Below are 20,973 nucleotides of genomic sequence, written 5' to 3'. Positions count from 1 at the left end.
TTTTACCCAGTTCCTATTTCCCCTTCTCAATGGATGAGAAAGAAATGCCTTTTTCTTTCAGGACAATGAAAGAGCTAAATAGGAGAACAATTCTATGAAAGAACATGCAGCTATAACTATACTAGAAAACTTCTACTTGAAGTTTCCTGAAATGCTAGTAAGTATGACTTTAATATATGAAACAGAGCTGTAAAAGCAAGTTATTTGTTGAACTTCAAACCCTCAATTGGCTCTCTCTCTTCAATCACTGATCAAATTATTTTTCAGCTTATGCATATTCCCATTTCTTAATTTTCATATTTTCTACTAGTAGATACCCAGTACACTGCATCTTAAAGGACATTTTTGGTAATATATATTGATTAGTGCTTTATTTTATTTTATTTTTAAAATCATCCTTACGTGCTATCCTTGTCCAGCTCTACTTACTACTTTCTAAATTTCTTGTGGGTGAATTTGAACCTCAGCCAAATCAAGTATTAGGAAAATAATTGTAAGTACAAACAGAAGGCAAACAGAGCACAGTAAATAATGAAGGGAGAGGATATGAGAAAGAGTACAAAAGGAACAAAGAAACAAATTCCACTTTGAATTATTGAGTCTTCCACACTGCACCTAAGTGCAAGGCTAACTTAACACAGGTGTACGCCACATGAGCTTATGAAAAAACTTGATTGTGAAGAGTGTAATGATGGCTCAATGTCTGCAGCACATTCATTCCGTGGTTCATTTATGCATCTGTTATATATTTGTCTTGGAAAAAAAAGGAAAAGCTAGTATTTTAAAGATGTTAAAGCAGTTGATCATCTACACTTAAAAGTAAGTGCATTTGAAAGACCATATGCTAACGCAAAGGAACAAGGCAGTTAAGCAACTGTGATAAGGTTTGGAGGTGCCTTAGTGCAGAATTTGGGCTTTATCTGCACAATAACACAAACTCCGGTTATGGACCACAGATCCACATTGCAAAAGCACAGGAGGAAAATGGTCTCTGTCCTCAAAGGCTTACAATTTAAGTATAAGAAAAAACACACCGACAGACAGGGAAGCAAAGGTAAACTACTAACAGCAGCATGGGTAACGATATCCATACAGTGGCAACCTGTCTCCTGGTTTTTATATTACAGTACACTAGAAATTAAATTTTGGGAAGGATTTTGAATAAAGCATTGCAGTAACAGTGTGAATGTTCACAGAAAACACCTTTATAACACACAGGAGTGAGCAAGGCAGTGCCTCTTTGAAACACTGAACATGTTGGTCTTGGTAAGTGGCTGAAGAGGTCTGAGGAGCAGGGAGTGTAGATGAGTCAAAACAAATGCAAGAAGACATGAAAAGAGAAATGGATAGACAGGGGGTCTGGAAGTGCTGTGAAAGCAAAGACATCTAATGATTAATATGACAAAGAATGTTGTGGGAAGAAGAGAGAAAAAAAGGTGAAGAACAGAATTTTGCAATGGGAGCAAAAACATTTGATTACATCAAATCAAATCATCAGTATTTGATTATATCCAGTCAGAAGCACCTTGAATTTATACAAAGAGGAGGGACTGCCAAAGAGATGATGTTGCCCTAATTAAGGAGATGCGATGATGTGAGACTGGATAAGCTAAGAAAATGCACAAGTAGGACTAAGTCCTACTACTATGACTCTCACGTGGAAAACACTAAGCAAAACAAACAGAAAACATGGCCTCTAATAGCTAAAAATAACCTAGATGTGAAATTTGGAAATGTTTACCTTATTATTAATCGTATTTTTTTCTTAATAATATCTTATTGAATCTAGACTTTGAGCCCCTATATACTTAAAAATTCACTAAGTCAGGTAGAAACTTGTATACATTCAATACACGAATAACAATCAAAAGCATATTTGCACCATGTAATTTTACTAGCTACAGAAAGATGAGTCCTCATGGAGAATTTTGTGATGTGAAAAGGAAAAAAACATATTAGCATGAAATAGGCCACATAGTCAAAGTGTTCTCTAGTTGTGTTGAAGCATGCAAAACCTCAAAAGATGTTATTTAAGACAGCATGTTAACTTGAGACTCATGAAAGAATTTTCTCTTGCAGGTTTCCCATGTAGCTGTTTAAATCAGCTAATCCCTGATATACAAATGCATTATGAATGTATTAGGATATCTAACTACTAACGACTAATTCACATCCTTTCAGCTTTCTGAGGTGTTGCAAAGACATGTCACATGGCAGTAAAATATCAAAATATCATAGCAACATTTTGAGGACCATCTAATAACCAAAATTAGAAAATAAACAAATGTACACTACCTGGCTGTAAAGAACTACTATTTTTGTATTAGTAGACCTCAGTAAAGCTAACTTCTATCTTATGAAGAATGTTGTGCAGCATTTCTTTGCTGTGGATTGATATAAAAAATAAAACACCTCATCTTACTGAGAAAGGCTTTGTACAGTATGAATACAAGCACAACTTAAAGTACCATAAAAGACAACAATTAAAATAAATAACTGAAAAACAATGCATTGCATTTTATTCCAAAAGATGCAAGGGGAATGTCCCTACTTCCTTACACAAAGATCTAGAGACCAATTTTTTTCTGATCTTTCCTCATTAGAAGTTGGCAAGCAGCCAAGAACTTTCCAAAAAAGCATGAAAATGAAAACTATTCAAAGAAAAATCTGCAGGAAACCTTTCTGAGGATCCTTGCAGTGGTATTTTGTTCAGTTTTGTACAACAGATCATTGGCTCCCTGATGTACTCCATGAGAGCTGTTCCAGATGGTGGTATGCCAAGGACAAAACTGTAACACAGTATATTGCCACACTCAATTCATTACCACACGGAGAAGTAATGCGTTTAAGCTCAATTATTATTTTTTTTTTAAACAAAGTTTATTCAGGCTGCAGGAAGCAGAAGTTGCTGCTGGGAGCTGTAGAAGGATTGCACAGGGATGGGGGTGAGGCCTCAAGAGAGGATATATTTCTTTATTTCCTTCAGGGCTGTTGTTTTTTCCATTGAGTGGAGGGAGAGGGAGGAGGAGATCTGCAAGCTGAAAAAGCAGTTTTCAATCAAGAAAACTTCTTTCGGTTAAGTACTCCCAGTTCCCCACATGCTGTTTGGTAAAGGGAATAAACGTGGACAGGTTTCATTTGTATATAACCTTATTAGAACTGTCTGACTGTTTCCAGTATTCTTTTTATATATTACACCATTAGGGAGCTTTTTATAACATCCATGGTGAAGTATAAACATTTCATAATGGAAAGAGTTATGATCCCTGATCCTCAGTACAGCACAGCATCTAGACAGTTTTTTTCTGCAAGGCTGCATCCACCCTACCAGAGAGCTCCAGTCCCCCATTCTCCTTGGCATGACCTGCAGAGGTCATCACACCAGCCTTTCACTGCAGCCCCACTTGAAGAATCTTACACTAAACACCTGCAAGTATTCAACAACTTTGTCTTAGAGTATGACAGCTTGATTTCCAAACTGCAGTGTAAAGGTTGAGGTGGGGGGGGAACAACCCCTTAATGTATTAAGTACTAGAAGCACTGAACTCTGGAAAAAGTGGTATGAAAATTCAAAGGATTTACTTTCAGAGTAAAGACTGCTAAAGCATTTAAATGATAAATTATGTCAAATACCTTCAGATACTTGTTTGTGTGATATCCATAGATCTCCAACTTAAAATGATTTGGTCTTCATGTGAATTTTAAACCCAGGCCAAATTTCAATTGTAGATTAAATTACAATATAATTTGTTTAAAAATTTTTGCCATTTTATTTTTAAATAATCCAAAAATACTTTTACAAATAGGAACGGAAAAGGAATCTATCTGTGCTGAAGTTTTCTGTAAAGTAAACTATGTAAAGTAACTATGAAAAACCTGGATATAGGCTGGATTCTATAGTGCCCCACATAGCATTCAAGTATTACAAAAATGAGGAAAATAGATTCCAAGGAAGGATCTTTAGACCCAGTGATCCTCATATACCAGAGCACCAGGTAAGAATAAACAGAAGTATATTAAAACCAAACAAAGAAATTAACCCTAAAATAACTCAGCAAAAATCATTCATTTTGTTCCAGGTTAAACATATCTAAGAAACTTAAAGAAATCTAAAAAATGGTATCAAAATTAGATTAAGGCATAAAGCTTTTGTGGTATTTGCAGTAAATATTCAGATAAATGTAGCCCTGGAAACAGTAAGCGCCACGTAAAACATTGAGCAGCCGCCCTCTTGGTGCATACTGGAAATAGTGCCCTGGATGGCAGAGATCAGTGCAGGCTCTTCCAGTTCTCAACACATCACTTCCACAGGTCATAAAATAAACCCAGACATAGCAAAACCGACTGATAACTAAAAAGCAAAAATGCAAAGATCCTGAAAAAAATTTAGCAAATATGCAAAATTTAAAACCAAAAGGATAAGAAAGCATTCATACTTTTTCTTGGAAACAAGCTGGAACTAAAATTCTGTAATTGCACACCAGAAAGGAAAATCTAATGTATTTAATTACAACTGTTCTAAATTAAAATCCAAGTAGAAGATTCATTCAAAAGCAATTTTAAACCAAACATACTTATTTGTATTCTAATAAAACTTCATTTTGGAAGTCTGCTGAGGAAGCATGTCCAAGCAGTTATTGGAAAAAAAACCAAAAAGAGAACTGACGATTGTCTGTAACAGCTGCCTCCCTTGTCCTATTAGCTGTTCAGTAATCCAACCGAATTTCCTATCAATCTGTAACCACAAAGCTCAGACCCAGAGTGTGCTGGCAGTAGGATTTCAGTCACCAATGGCAGGGAAAAGGAAAACCAATCTCTCAGTGGCTGGTTTTACTATGCTAGCTTAAGTTGCAAATTGGCTGCAGGTCCTTTGGAAATTAATGTCATCTTATTTTTCAAGGTATTGCAGTTGATGTGGAATTTTGGGACAGAGAACCTCACAACGCACCTGTCCAACATCAAGGCCCAACTATAAAGTCATACACATTTTTTAAGGCTAGGAATTTAAAATAAAAAACCTCTGTGGAATTATATGAGTTAAAAAGATAAATTGTTAAAAGACAGTAAAGAACCACATGATCTTATAAATGAAGACCAGAATCTATTTCTGTGTTAAAATTTTTATCTGCACTCCTGTGACTCTCTCATTTTATCATCTCTTTGGTTAGAAGTATTTTTCCTGCCCTCTATTTTTCAATGATAAACTGGAATTTATTATTGACCACATCTTTTTCCTGCATGCTCTCCTCCAGAGTGAGCTTATCTGCCCTCTTGGCCTTGCATCAATACATCACTTACAAAGCTCAGTCTGTGTGCCATCCTCATGTAGCCTTTGCTACAACTTGCCTTACTTTTAGAAAAACCTGAGTCCTCTCATCTCCCATTTTTCTGAAAATTAAACCAGAAGTTATTTCCAGATGATTCTGCCTGTTTTTCTTTATCACTTTTAGGAACTCATCCCTAAATGGAGATAGGAATCATACTTTAGGAACCATAAAATTATGCACATATTTCATAAAAATTAGATTGTTTCTGCATGAATTAGATAGAAAGGACTTTTAAATGAAAATAAATAGCTAAATGTATAGGCAAAGAGGCATCTAAATCTACAAAATTACTTGAAAGCTTGCTCATGGCCATCAGACCCTATGCCTGCCAGTTTGAAAACTGAAATCTGCTACACAGTCTGTAAAATTTAGTTTTAAACTACTTGCATGAATTTTTAAGTATAAAAAAGGTATATTAAAACCAAAATAAATACTTAAAATCTTCACAAATTACCAATTAACTCCCCCCAGTTTTATATCTGAAAACGTCAAAATTTAAAATAGCAAGCAAGTGTATGCATGCTTTGTCTTTCAACCCTCTTTAACCAGAGGGTGGGGCTTTGTGTGCACATATACAATACCCAATAAAGGAGACTTAGCTGAAATATCTAATTTTCAAAATGCATCTGGTTTTAGTTACAGAAGTGCAAAAACCAGTTCAGAATCAATAGGAAATGTTCTACTTTATCTCTCTCTAATTTAGAAATGTCTAAGCTGGTTTTACTCAAGCTTGTAAAAATACAAACAAAAGAAGTTTAGAAAACAAAGAAAAAAATGCACCACCATCACCACCAAAACACACTCTATACCCCAAAAAAAACCCCAAACAGATCCTCCCATTCCTTATAGAGACTGACAAGCTGAAGTCTCAGCCCTGGAGTTATTTTTATGGACAGACAGTAAGTAACTTGGAGAAGGGCTTATAATAGAAGCAAAGCACACAGTAACTAGACAGTAACTACAGCATAACAACAACAGTAATATAAATTTCAAACATCTAACCCAAAACTCCAGGGAAATGTGCTTGTAATGTAAAGCAAAACCAGTATTGAATGATTTAATTCAGGTATACTGTGCATGCTCTCTGCAAAGTTTCTGCTATGTATTTTCAGAAAAGAGTAAGTCTTTAAAAAAATCCCTACCTACTGGCCATGTTCCATTCAAGTGCTGGATTTTGAGAATTTCTCTCAGTCTCTGTCAAAACCCCTCCTTTTCCATTTTCTTTCTCTGGTTTCAACTGATTCCAATAAGCAGTACCAATGTTGATAGATTGAAGATCTATTTGGTATTGTCTGTCTTCAACTTCTGATCCAGGGTCTCGAAGAATTCCTAGATTTAGTGCTCTCCTGTAATGTCAAAAAAAGGAAAAGAAATCACCAAAGGTCACAATTAGAGCAATCAGATATTCGTTAAGATGCAAATTACCAAAATGAAGGCACCAGTTTCACCATTTTTGTCTACACTAAGCATTATTTTAATTTCAAATCTTCAAAAGTACCCATCTGCCTCTTTCCTATGGAATTCAATGGGAGATCTGCAAATTAACATATTCCTAAATTTAGCCAGATGTACCAAATTTGATATGAGATCAACGCACCAACTTTATTGCACTTCCAGTCAGATTTGTACGAGCAGCCTTGTGGGGAAGTAGGACTGATTCATATCCACTGAATGGATACAGGATGTCACATTCAAGTCCTCAAAAAGAACAGCTACATACCAGTCTAACCACGAAGTATAACCAACTGTCTCACTGTTCAAATTCATCAAAGAATAGAAATTAAAAAGAATATTCCAAGATGATGGAAAAACAATTCAATCCTTTTACCACTGTATTTCAGCACGGAGTTTTTTAAATAAAATTCTTTTAAAAAGTGAGAAAAAAGCATTTTTGAGTGAACCACATTCCTTGTGGATTCCTTTAAAGTCTATGACATTAGATTTTACAAAGTACTTCAGTCTTGAACTGAGTTTTGGAAAGTCAGACTCATCTTTAACAAAACATTCAAGAGCTATTAAATGAGTGGGGGCTGCTGAGACCATTCAATTTTACCTGTGACCAGTAACAGAAGAGTCTTCTACTGCCATTTGTCTTCTGCTAATAAGCACTGGGAAATACTAAAAAAAAATTATCTTGCCCTTTCTATACTGGGAACAATTCAGCCTTCTGTGCACTGCTCATTTGATATTATAACAAAAAAATTCACCATTATATTATCACTGTTTTTCAAAATAAGGGACCAGGGGGATCTTGATTTTTTTCCTTCAATCTATGATCACAAATTGTAGTCTATTTTTATTGATTTCATACATCTGCGTTGAAGATTGAGGTTCTTATTGGCATATGACATCCAATCTACTGTTCTGTTTAAGGTCTTGGGCCAAAATGATTTAGTATACAGCTGCTGTCTTCACAAAGAAATGAATAATTCTGCAATTTGTGTGAATTTGATACTAATAATCTAAATATAAATAACTATTGAAGTAGCACATCCCAAACTGCAAACTCAAAAGTACAGGTATGCAAACTATAGGTATGCAATCTGTTTCAAAATGCAATCCCAGTGCTGCCCAAATCCAAATAACAGTTGAAACTGCTAATACACTGCCATTGTTACCAATGGAGTATGTTAGCAATTAAGAAAATTAAGTAATTAATCATATGTACCCACAGAGACGTGGATGACAGGAAAGCCATTTTGATCAAGTCACTCCTGGAGAGGCAGTGTGATGGCATTGTTCAGTAGGCCCTATAACTTTCTTAAGTGCTTAGCAGCAACACACTGAAAATCTGTTGTCAGTAGTGGTATTTCAAAATTAAATGTGGTTTCTTAAAACTTAAGAATGTGTTTGTCAACTTTCCACACAGAGAGACCTAACCACAACCACTGTGCCTTTTATTATTCTTTCTAAGGCATTATTTCATCAATATGAATGCAGGTTTTTTTTAAAACCCACCACAGTAGATTATTGTATGATCCAATGTCTATTTTCATACTTTGTCTAATACAAGTAAATACTGGAATATTTGTTTTGCGAAATATTACTTAAAGCAAAGCACCAAATCACATATTTTTTGAAATCTTCTTGTGTATATTAAACAGAATATGGTACTAATTTCACATGCACAATGGATTCTTCTCCTCTTTACTTCACAGTGATCATTTTTCATTTTTTCTTTAATAAGCAGCTTGATAACTTGCAATAGGCTCACCTAGATATTCCTTAGACTCATTCAGCATAACCTTCTGAACCAAATTCCTCAAGCACAATGTTTCTGTACGCACTAATCTGAAATTCCCCACTGTGACAATGGCCTCCTTACCCTCACAAATTTACTTATTTAAACATAAACCACAACAAAATCACTCTGGCAAAAATCTTTAGGTGCAGCAAAATATACAAGGGCATTATTTAAAGAGAAAGTACTCGTGTATTGCATTGCCAGTATCACATTTGTCTGCTACATCTTTTTTTAATGCACTTTGGATATTACAGCCTAACATTTTCAGCTTTAATATTTTCATGCTGATATAAAAGTTCATGTTTGCATTATCCTACTATTACCAATCTCCTATATATAATATAAAACTCTTCTTCTGATCGTTCAGATACACTTTTGAAATCCAAGCATACTGTGTTTCTATCGATAACCCACTTCAAGAAACACTATTTTATACATACATGTAAAATAAAAGGATTAGTAATTACTGCCTTGATGTTTTGATGAAGTTCATTATGGCTTTCAGAAACTGCATCATGCCAGCTTCATACAAGGATCAAAATATAGCCTTTTCCCAAATAAGTAATATATATACAAGCATTTACATAAGCCCTCATTTCTAGTTTCCCATATCAACAATTTACATACAGTGATTTACATAAGCACTCATTTCTGGTTTTTCCACATCAACAATTTTCTCAAGTATGTCTCAAATTTATTAGTTATATACTTCCTAGGAGAATGAAGGCATGTTAAACCACAGCAAACCTGGCCTAGTCTTAAGTACAAGTGCTTTGTATGAACTCTGAACCCTTTAAAATCCTTGCAGCAAATAAATTCTGGAAAACAGAGTAAGCCAAATTCATGACTTCTCTATCTCTAGCAAGAGTGATGTTTTATCAGCTGAAGGGTACCGTAGGGGTTATGATTTTAATTGCTTCCCTCTTCTGAAAACAACTTCACTATCTCATCTAATCTTTGGGCAGGTGGTGAGGAATACAACAGCTGGTCAACAATACAGTAAGATCACAAGCAACCAAAGACAACCATAAGCATGTAACAGGAAACACAGGTTTAAAGTTTTTCTCTTTTTTAAATTGATTTTGCATGGGTCAGGCTTTTTGTATGTTTATTTAAGCAACAGTTCATGTTGAACCAGTTACTACATACTGCTGAATAAGCATAATTCTGAGACCCACAGTAAAGAAGTTAAATTTATTCACTTACAGCTCATCTGAGACCTACAAAAAGCTAAACAAGCCAGGAAAATGGCTGTTAAAGACTACACATTATGTAATAATTAAGAAATATTTGCAGACTTTACACACAACAGCTAATTTTTATTAGTACTTACTGGATCTCTGTGTGCAATGATTTCTGCTTCCAGGTATAGAGATAACAAACCTATCTACCCATATTTCACTTATTAAAGGTTTTGCCTGGTGGTAAAAGATCCTTCCTATCCTAATTTACAAGAGAAACAGAAAGTAAGCTTGGATAAATATGTAATAACCTATGGCACATAGGTAAAAGGACCCCTTCCTCTTCTGCTTAATCTTGTGAAGTCCCAGGCTAGATGTGGTCTGAAAGCCCCTCACCTATGCATGAGATGTGACTGACTACTGTAGAAATCACAGCAGTATTCATCACTGACCCAATGCACCTTCACTGCCTTCTCCCCAGTTCAGCTCAATAAAGTTTCCTCCTTGACAAAGCCATTGAATGTATTTTACCAAACAGGGAAACTGAAGCAAGGGTTTCTTAGGGACACAATGGACTCAACCTGGAATGAGATGCTATAGGTGTTACGAAGAGCACAGAACAAAAACGTGGTAAACCAAGAGAATCTATGGCAACAACACTGGGCATGGAGAATGCTAAACTTCTATAAGTAAAACCTCTGACAGGAATCAGCTTTTCAAACAAAGGCAACTACTTTTTCTCTTTTTTTTTATTATACCCAATAGATGGTATAATAGATGTCTTCATCACAGACAAGTTAACACTTGAGCCCTTCAGAGAGAAACAGAACTTCCCCAACATCACGCAACATGTAGGGACATGATCTAAGTACTAAAATTAAAAAAAAAATCCTATAGCATGACTTCCCATGATGGAAGTCCTGGATGTGCCTAAATTTGGAGATATTAAATTATTTGTGAGGAAGATGGAAAGAAGAATGAGTAGAAAAAAAGGAGAGCACAATACTGGCAAAGGAAGAATCATAGAATCAGGGCACTAAGGCTGAAATTAAAGTAAAGAAGCAGGTAAGAACATTCTAATGTTGCAAGAAGAGAGAAGGAGACATCTTTAGGCAAGAAGAGAAGGTCCTCACAAGATCCTGGGTACACATTCTGCCATACTGAGTGATACACACAGCTTCCAGGACAAGGGTTTGCTTTCCCACCCTGCAATCTGTCCATAGGGAGACTTGTGGTGTAACAAACAGTGTTTTATAGCTGCCAGGATGTTGGAAACAATTAATTTTATTATGGATCAGTAGAGCAGGCTTTCAAATGCCATCAGCAGTAAACTCCAGTTTTCACTGTTTCTGCCTCTTTTCCCCAGGAACCATGCCACACACGACTGGCTTTGTTGGCAGCTGCTCCTTCTTCCCTCTCCAGCTCAGCCTCAGAATAACACAACTACTGTCCCATCTCCACAACTGCTGGCAGCATACTCTGGACTGGGTATCAGTAATGTTTCATTAAATGAAAATATAGACTGAGTACAGTAAGGCAACTTTGCTTAATGTTTTTCTGATTAGCAAGTATTGATACTATTGATTACAGGAATCTGTTTAACAATGACAACTGCATTCTGTCTGATTAGCCCTGGTGTTGTGATCTGCACAGCCAGATACATCAACATTATCTACAGAAGGTAACACATTCCTTGAAGTCAGAGTTGTTAAGGTACCTGGGTTCATCTTCATATGTGCAGGATGCTTGTAAAAAGAAAACATCAGTGATAGCTCTGTGAGCAAAATAAAAATTACTGACCCTTCTTAAATTTACATAGTGGCCAAATACATAACATCCTAATGCAAAGAAAAAAGTTATAAATTACAGTCTAATGGAATATGTTTTGTAGTCAGCAACACTCACAAGTTCTAACTTAATAATTATTTGTAGTGTTTATTATTTTTGTACATAGGCATAAATCAGCTGAGAGGTAGATTACTTGTGTTGAAAAAAAAGGCCAGTAACTGAAACATATGCAAAATTTTCTTCTGATTGCACTAGACTACTTCCAACAATTGTTACAGGGATGAAAAAATATAAGTGTAACAAGTAACTTTCCCCTTTTTCAAATTAATGTTGGATAAATTTCTGACTTCTATCTCTTGGGAACTGGTCCCTTTTTGCTCTGCATACCTGCAGAGATAAGTACCACTGAGAAGAGAAGAACTGGTAAAAGTGTTAAAAAAGCTAAAGCAGAGGATACAACAACAAATGGCTACAAAGATCATTAGGTAACACAATGAATTCCATGTGGGAACTCAGTACTTCCAAATCACACACACAAAAAAAAAGATGATTCAATCATGGATAAGCATGCCCTAAAAACAACTGGATGTATAAAACAAGCCATCTACACTTATCATTTAGAACAGGTAATCACATAAAAGAGCACTAAGATTTTAGTTGATGTTAACATATCATTTAGTCTCCTCTGTGTCAGAGTCTGGAATAAGGATGTGTTAGATACATGTTTAGAAAATTCAACCATGAAAAAGCTGTTTGAATTCTGCTATTTGAATTTACTCCAAGCTTCTAGATACTTCAAGCACAGTACAGAATCTACTACTATGACAATCGTGGCTCCTGACAGAGAATGACATTAAGATAAGGTATTCAGGACATTCAACAAAGCCATCATAGTACTCTACACACAAGTATTTCCCTTAAATATGTCCAAGTTCGGTATTAAATAGTCACTTTTGAGATATGTAGATGGGATAGTTAGAAACAGAGTTATCTCCTCTCTGCTGTTAGACTTTTCTAGTTGTGCAGCAATAACTCTTCTACAGAAAAGAATTATAGTAACAACCAAACTTTTTCTCAAATATCCAAATATACTATTTTCTTTTACTAATATTTTTCAGCAGTTTTTTTTTTGCCAAGCTGAAGCAGACAGGTCTTCCCTTACAATTGCTTTGTAGCTTTTTCTTAAAAACAGACAACACATAAAAACCCCTCAGTTCTTAAACTAATTGCTCAGAGATGAAAAACTGTGAAATTAGAATCACATTTCTCTAACTACTGTGTGTCCTCTATTTCACCAGTTTCATCAACTGCAACTACCGAATCATACAGGTATTTATTTAATGCCAAACCATTTTATAAAAGGACTGTCATTCATTGAGCTATCATAACGCAAGAGAAGAGAGATTTGGTTTTGAAGACAGAAGAATAATCTGGTGATGGGAAGTCAATGGTTTGTGCCTACTTTGCATGTGTGGTTGACACCCTCTCAAAAGGAGCAGGAAACACTGTCTTGGTTAGAATGGAGGTGACAAGTCTAACAGGATGCATGGATGTGCAGAAGAGCAGGGTCTGCCAGGTCTCCGTATGCTGCACACGAGAACATTTGGGGCTAGGCAGACCCTTTGCCTGCCCTGCCATGGGATGTGCTTCCCTCTTTGCAAGGCTAGAACATGCCAAAGGAAAATAGGAGAGGCCCTCCTCTATAAATTAGTACATATCTCTAAATGACAAAATCAACCTCTTCAACAGTCTACCAATTTATACTGTGGGTATAAAGCCAAAATGACTTTGGCTGAAATGTCATAACTAATTGCATAGAAAACATTTTGAGAGCATTCTAAGAATGCAAACTTATAAAATGTGGATAAAAATTAGTGACTACAATTTTAAAATTGATATACTATTTATTTATTCGATTTATGTGACTACTTAAATATGTTTATTTTGAAACCCAATAGATACCTATACAGAGAAAAAAAAACCAACCAACCAACACCCCTTCACCCTCATTAATTACAGTGGTGGTGCCAGGTGGGTGCTATGGTAATTCCATTTGCTACCCATTTAGGAAGGCCAGATTTTAGTGAACTGGGCCACACCAAGGTCAGGACTGGTAGCAGTGCACTGATAATATAGAAGCTACTAAACACATGAAAGGAATTACAGCAGATCACACATCAAAAAATTGGACTTTGCTTCCTTTCTTAGTCCTATGGGCAAAAAATGCTCTATGTATCCTGTGAGGTGACCAGACATATAAAAGTAGTCCCTTGCTACAAAGGCTGCAGTACAGTAACTGCCTGCAAAGAAGCTGAAGAACTTCTGCAGTGCACTTGTCTTCTAGAGGTGTCTCTGGAACACAGTATCAATGAACCTATGGCCACAAGGTACAGTATTAGTAAACTATGAAGTAATTTTGGTTTCTCTCAAAAAAAGTGTAAGATGAAACAAAGCTGAAGTTTGCAGCTGTGCATTTAGATGTCATCTGTTTAATTACTTCTATCATTTTATTGTTTAAATTCCTTAGCAAAAATAACAGCACGAGCAAGTCTAAACTTTTAAAAATCAGTTTTTCATTTTTATACTGTTTAATGTTTAGACAGTTTGAGGAATCTCTTTCTACTTTTGAAACGTTCACCCAAATTCAGGAAGCACTCTATAAATATACACTTGACAGACTGTATAAATGATAAGTATGCACAATTCCAATGGAAGGTCTGTATGATATTTTTGGATGCCAAATGGTCCTTGAAAAAAACCAAGTGGAAAATAGTTTCTCTAAATAGTGGAAGTTTGGAGAGGGGACTAGTAAAAAAGGCAAAATACAGACAGATTTTTATGCTTATTTTTGTGGTAGAAATGATTTTATCTCAGAACTTAATGCTGCCTGGCAGTCAAAGGATCTTTCATTTCAGGTTTTTAAATATTTTGTGTGTACTTGCTTTACCATACGACTAAGATAAATAATCTTGTGATTTCCCCATTGTTTTCAGCTTGAATTTCACTTTGGCTTAATTGATAAATCTAGCTAAGTGGTACAATATCTCAGTTTTTTCAGATGTTCTATAAATTCAGGTGAAATTTCACTGAACACAGCCTTCATATTTGATGAGTGTAATTTCTCTAAATGGTGCAATACAATTTGGTAGAAGGAACAGGCTGGCAGGCAAACTGTCCTCAGTGTGTTTCATAAGCTGATATGGGACAGGATTTCTTTTTGCTGCTGTGTCAGTATATCAAAATCATACCTGGACATCAATCAAAGTGTATCTGAAGCAGAAAAGAACATTACAAACAAATAAACACCAGCTTTTCCTTTACATTAAACAATGTGTATTAATGCATACTTTCAGCATGTCTATTGCAATTGGTAATGCTTATAGCATGGTCAATACAAGAAACTACTCTAAAACATGAATATTTAACTTTCCAAGTCAATTCATATTTATTTTGGCACTGATTGCATTAGTTTCTCAAGATGCCACTTGTATTTTCTTCTTCTTCTTCTTCTAGAATCATCATATTCATAATGGCAAGCTGGAACTATTTCTGAAATACTGTATATGATACTGTAAAATATGTCACTAACACAGTATTAAAAATAACCTTCCTTTAATTCTTCTTCCTGAAGTCCTGGCACTACTTTGTCTATTTCAATATCCCTTGAAAACTCTTCTGACATAAAACCTCACTGCATTGTAATTATGAAATACGTTATCTGTCATGTTAAAGCCAGTATATGCTGCTTTCTTAAAACCCCATTAGACTATTGTTAACTGACTACTGGCACCTCCTACGTCAGTATGAATCTATGCCTAACAAAACTAATTGAAGGAGTTTTACTTCTAAATATGCTTTTGGAGGAGGGCAAAGAGAGAAACAAAAAAGATACAAATCTACTCAAAATATCCCTGTATACTCACAATATTGACCATGAAGACTACAGATTCCAGTGTCGGGTAGTTCAGTGACTCCATGATGCAGCCCAAATATTTAAATAGTGGTGATTACAAAGAAAACTTAAGAGCTTTATTTTTCTGCCTGGAGCTAAAAAAAATTGCAAGGACACTGCGCAGATACAAACACACAAACAAATACACTGCCCATCTCGAAAAGAGCAAATTCCATCACCTGTAGTTTGAGTCCAGTTCAGTAAATATAATTGGATACACTCTTATGAGTTGCAGTGTGTGAAAAATACAAAATGTAGATTTCAACAATTATTTTTAGAAAACAACTTTAATAACATTTGCAGTTACATAATATATCAGGCATTTTTTTACTATGCCAAAAACACAGAAAAATCAACCAATGAAGCTGTCTGAATACCGTGGGTTAAAAAAGATATGCCAGAGAATTGCATTCCTCTGTATTTTTCTTGAATACATATATGCACGTATTTATTCCAACCTTAAAAAGTTTTGAGTTTGCTTTGCAGCTGGATTTGCTGCAAATGTCTTCCGGTTTCTTGAAAAACTGTCACATACAATGATTAAATAATACTATTCAATATCTATTGAATATATATGAATATTCAATAGTTAAATAATTTTGGTTATCAGAAAGAGTTCAAACCTCTTCTGTTCCTATCCTGCAAGTACAGGGCATATCTATTTGTAGATACTCCTATGTCCTATTTGTACCATCTCCACACCCATTTATTTTTTAGTGCTCAAGAACACACAATACCAGCCAGAAAACTGGAGTAGCTGTGATTTATGCCAACCATTTACAGTGAAACAGAGATGCCTGATACTATCTCTGTATTTTATTACTCTCAACATGCACTTGTGTTAGCCATTAACATACCAGTGCTGGCCATTGCCTTCTCACAAGAAAAACCAAAACCCTAGCAACAAAAATACCAGTGGGCATGAAAAATGTTTTGAGAGGCTGCAGAATGGTGCATTTATCTTTGTGTCCAACAACTAATAAAGCCCATAAGATTACAAACCAACCGTTAAAAAGAAGTGATGGAATTTTTTGTTCTTAAGCAAAAAAAAAAAAGCTTCTGAAATGCAACACAAACCCACTGTATGTGGCTTTTTAATTTCTTTTTCCTTCTTTTTTCTTTATTGCAGCACAACAAGGTTTAATAGCACAGTAAGACCTTAAACGTAACAAACATTAAGCACAACTTTTGACCATACTTAAGGTGGTTGAGCTAAGTGAATCTCTATTGGAAAAGCCAGTTAAGAGCTCGGAACCATACTCACTTAAACAGTAAAATTTGAGTTGCTCAGGGTAACAGTAACATGGATTTAATTTTGTCATGGGAGCTTGGAAGAGTATCCCATAGAGAAATATGCTAAAATAACATGTTACTATTCTGTATATTTCTGATAATCCTTTTTGTTAAATAATTGAAAACCAAAGTTGAAATACTTACAAGCATTAAATGAAAGACACTGGCAAACAGTTTTGCAAAAGAAAGAAATCTTCTATCCAAAATGTAGTTTAAGAACTGTGGTATGAATTTGTCATAGATAAAACCCTGTGAGGGACATCAGAGAACCCACAAGTATTTATGGAATGAACCGCAATCTGTATACAGAAGTTAACAAATGTTTCATTACAAACGGGATATGCTTCTCTCAGCAACTGAAGCACACAACTTGCATTATAGTTACCTTGAGATCCTGTTAGAATTAAAAATGCTACAAAGAAAAGAAATCTGCTTTATATACTATTGGAAAATACTTTTCAACAAAAAGCATTTGTTGAAACAAGAGCTGATGGAAATTATATTTACTCACAGTTAAGAAGAAAACTGTATAGAATAAAGAGTTTTTAAAGCTCTCCTCAGCTCTTTTAGAATAAATTATATACTGCAGCCAAGACTTTAGATGTTAATTTTCAGTATATAAGACAGAAAAGCAACCTTGATATATGAATTCAATCCTATATTTTAAGAGTCTGTGAAGTAGAATCTGGGAAAAAACTGTAAGGAGTTTGTGTAAAGCAAAGGAACATTACTTCAGTAATTAATACAGAGGAACCACTCCAGTTCTTAAGGTGGCATTAATTTTTAAGAGCCAGCTAATTATTTTCTCCCATGTTACCAGAAACCCAAACATCTCCCCTCATTCCCCCCTGTATTTTACAATAACAGGGGCGATATAAAGCTACTTGTTAAGAAAAAGAAAGATTAAAGGGATGTAACTTAAAGAAATGTAAAACCTTCAGTAACATTGCTTTATAACATAAAACATAAAACACAAAACACTACTCACGTAAAAAATAACTCCATCTTTCGGATTACCTTTTATTTGCCAGTTTTATCTGAAAATTTTTCATTGTATTAAAGTTGCTGAGTACATAAACTATGAAAGGTATTCTGGGATTTCTAAGTGGTATTTAATGTGTTTTTTCTTTGTCCCTGTGCCCTTTCTTGTTTAACTTTTTAAACTGTTACAGTCCATTTAATAATGTCAATGTTGAAACTGAGAACTATTTAAAAATTCTTAGTACACTGCATCAAATTCTGTGCTGTTTCAAAAGGCAAGATCATGATGGCAGATGAAGCTGATCCATGCCCAAGCTGGTAACACACACCTTTTTGCCAGGGCTAATCCTTCTGTGCCTACACAATAAATAGGCTCTGGATAATAACCTCACTGAAAACAATTGCCTGATGGCCCCACCATTTTTAAAATTTCTTTCAGGTCACTCAGCCTGTTCCTTATACACAAGTATAAACAGCAACACCATGAAGAAGTAGATCTTAAAAGAGTTCAAATTTGGATTTACAATTTAAATGGGCACAAAACTCATTGCCCAACAACCATGGATACAGTACTGTTAAAAAATTGACATGACATTCACTCCATTCTGGCAGCCCCAAGGAAGCCCAGGGCCACACTTTACTCCTTTAGTCCCTTCACTGGGCATGGATGGTCTGTACATCACTTGCTTGGATGGGAGGATGAGAGACCTCTCTACTCAAAGAACTCTTCAAATATCTGACATGTTTTCTCACCCCTGTGATAAAACAAGAACTGCTTTAGGGAGGAATTAACAGTTCGGAAAATATTTTCAAATGGGAGAGAGGGGCGTTATTATAGTTAAGGGAAGCAGGTACAGACTTGATCTCAATGAAGGAGGTAGTTTTCAGTGCTGGTTAAAGAGAAAGAGATAGGAGATTTCTGAGGGGTTCAGTCAAAATATGCAGACATAGAGGGAAAAAAAAAGGAAAAGAAATTATGCTTCTAGGGAGAAGATGAGAACAAGTGCAATAACCTTAGGTCTCAAGATAAAAAACACACACAAGTATTTAGAATCTTAGGACTAGGAAACATCAAGGCAAGAAGTTAGGAAAAGGAGCATTTCCATATCTAGAATACAATAAAAAGTTTAAAAGGATTAGAACTAACCAAAAACACAAACAATTCGTTTGATTTTATTTTGATTGGCCTTCATGACAGCAGAACTGTAGTTTTTTGGGAAAAAAAGGAAACAGGAAAAAACATGTTAAACAGCATCTCAAACTAGCACAAATGAAAGAAATCCTAATCTGCCCTCCACTCAGTCACCCTAAACATATTACAGATTTCAAAACTGAGATTGTATGAATTTCACATGGCAAGATCTGCATATGCCACACAGAAAATACTGATTAGTGTTAAAACATTATTTGAGACAGCAAGAAGTATCAGAAGACCAAGGAACCTGAGTCCAGCCTGCTGTGTTTCTCTAACTTAACCTTGACTTTGCAGAAGATACAGTAAAGATCACACACAGCTGAGAAATCTTTATAGAACAAAGTACAGCACATGAGTAAAGCAGAGACAGCAATGCCCTTGTGAAGTTTTACTTTAAAACTGCTATTTACTTCTGACCTTAAGCTGTTTAATGATGGCATCATATTAAATGAAAGAAATGGAGTACATGCTACAGTAAATCATATAAAGTACATAGACTTTATAGACTCCATTTTGAAGAGATGCATCCTTGATGCCTGGCTCCTAAGTTCACAACTAAACTGTCCAACCTGTGAAATTCCTGAACACACAAACCAGTTTAAAGGGAGCCTGGAAACTCATTCCCAATTTAGTTCTAAATCACACAGGATGCAGCTAGTGACAAGAACCCAGTTATGCAAACAAGCCAGAAGCAGAAGGGAAGAGCACTGCAGATAAAATGTATATTAAGTACTCAAAACAAAGTTGAAAGTAACAATAAATCATTGAGGAAGGTCACTGTTTTTTATATTAAAATATTTTAATATATGCACTGTTTAAGAATTACTAGACTTTAAAAATGTCTTTATCAATTCTGTGTGTTTCAACTTTGATATGTTTAAATTAATTGGTTATTCCTTTGAATTCATTCTTTAATGATTTGTACTTGTTCTTCTTTTCCCTCTAACATATTTAATAAGGTTTCCAAAAATGCAATCCTGATTAACTACAAATGGATGCTTAAATGACATAATGCCACTGCTCAGGAATGTATCTATGAAGCATATTTCAATTTCCTTTCTCTGAGGAACTGCATAAAGAAATTAAAACTTATTGTATGAATCAAGTTCTGTGCTACTAAGTGAAAGAAAAAATATAAAGTAGGTATGTGTATGGAGAACACAGTGACTAAATTTATCAATTAAAGAGAAAAGTAAAGTTGTAAAAAATATTTTCTTTTGAAAATATTACATTATAAGGAAATGTATTTGAAATCTATGTATTCAGGAAAATTAGTTATGTTGAAGATTCCTGTAGAACTCACAAGGAAATTTCAAGTAAAAACAAGTTTCAAGGTTAAAGCTGAACATCTAAAAAGCCAAATTCCAAATATAAATTTAGCTTTGAATAGCTTTTGGTATTAGATAATTAGCAAGCCACATTTCTGAAACTAAATGGGCAGTTCCAGCTGTTATTTTACAATTAGTTTCCACTGAGAGTTTTAAATTAATAACTGCTGCAATAGCCTTAAACATGCCAATGCTAATTAGGAGTGGTGTTTGCATGTAATGCTATCCATATATATGAATATTTTGTTGGGTAAAAGGTCTAAGCAGATTTTTTTTTTGGCCTCTCTGCTAAACACAGAAGAAGAGAAAAATGTAAAGCAGGAAAAGACTTCCAAGCCCTACTCCAGAGAGTAGTATAGGATTCTTACAGAAGATAAAGATTATTTTCTTAAGTCTTTAGAAACTTTATGCTAAAAAACACGTGATCAAGTACCACAGCAAAGAAAAATATTCAGAAATTGGAATTACTATAAAAATTTTGATTTACACCCCAATTCAACAACTATTAATTCTAAAGATTATTAAATGCAAAAAGAAACAAGATTGTATATTCAAATTATATGCAGAGAGAATCCTGTTAAAAAAATCTTCAGAAATAAAATCATCCTTGTTTGAAATCTGAAAAAAATTAGCAAATAAATTATGCGAGCGATTTCAAAATCTTTGCTGTTACAATTTTTTTTC

At 34.9% G+C, this 20,973-nt stretch overlaps 1 protein-coding gene across 1 annotated transcript in view; it reads right to left on the bottom strand.

Annotated features, from left to right (window-relative positions):
• The window catches only part of VPS13B (vacuolar protein sorting 13 homolog B), a 430,139-nt gene that overhangs the window by 144,694 nt on the left and 264,472 nt on the right, over nt 1–20,973 (bottom strand). The window contains 1 exon segment of the mRNA XM_030963535.1: nt 6,470–6,673. Within this exon segment, the coding sequence (XP_030819395.1) occupies nt 6,470–6,673 (204 nt within the window).

Source organism: Camarhynchus parvulus, chromosome 2 (genome assembly GCF_901933205.1).
Source record: "Camarhynchus parvulus chromosome 2, STF_HiC, whole genome shotgun sequence".
NCBI lineage: Eukaryota > Metazoa > Chordata > Aves > Passeriformes > Thraupidae > Camarhynchus > Camarhynchus parvulus.
Note: the sequence above shows the minus strand (reverse complement) of the source record. Positions and strands in the feature narration are given on the sequence as shown.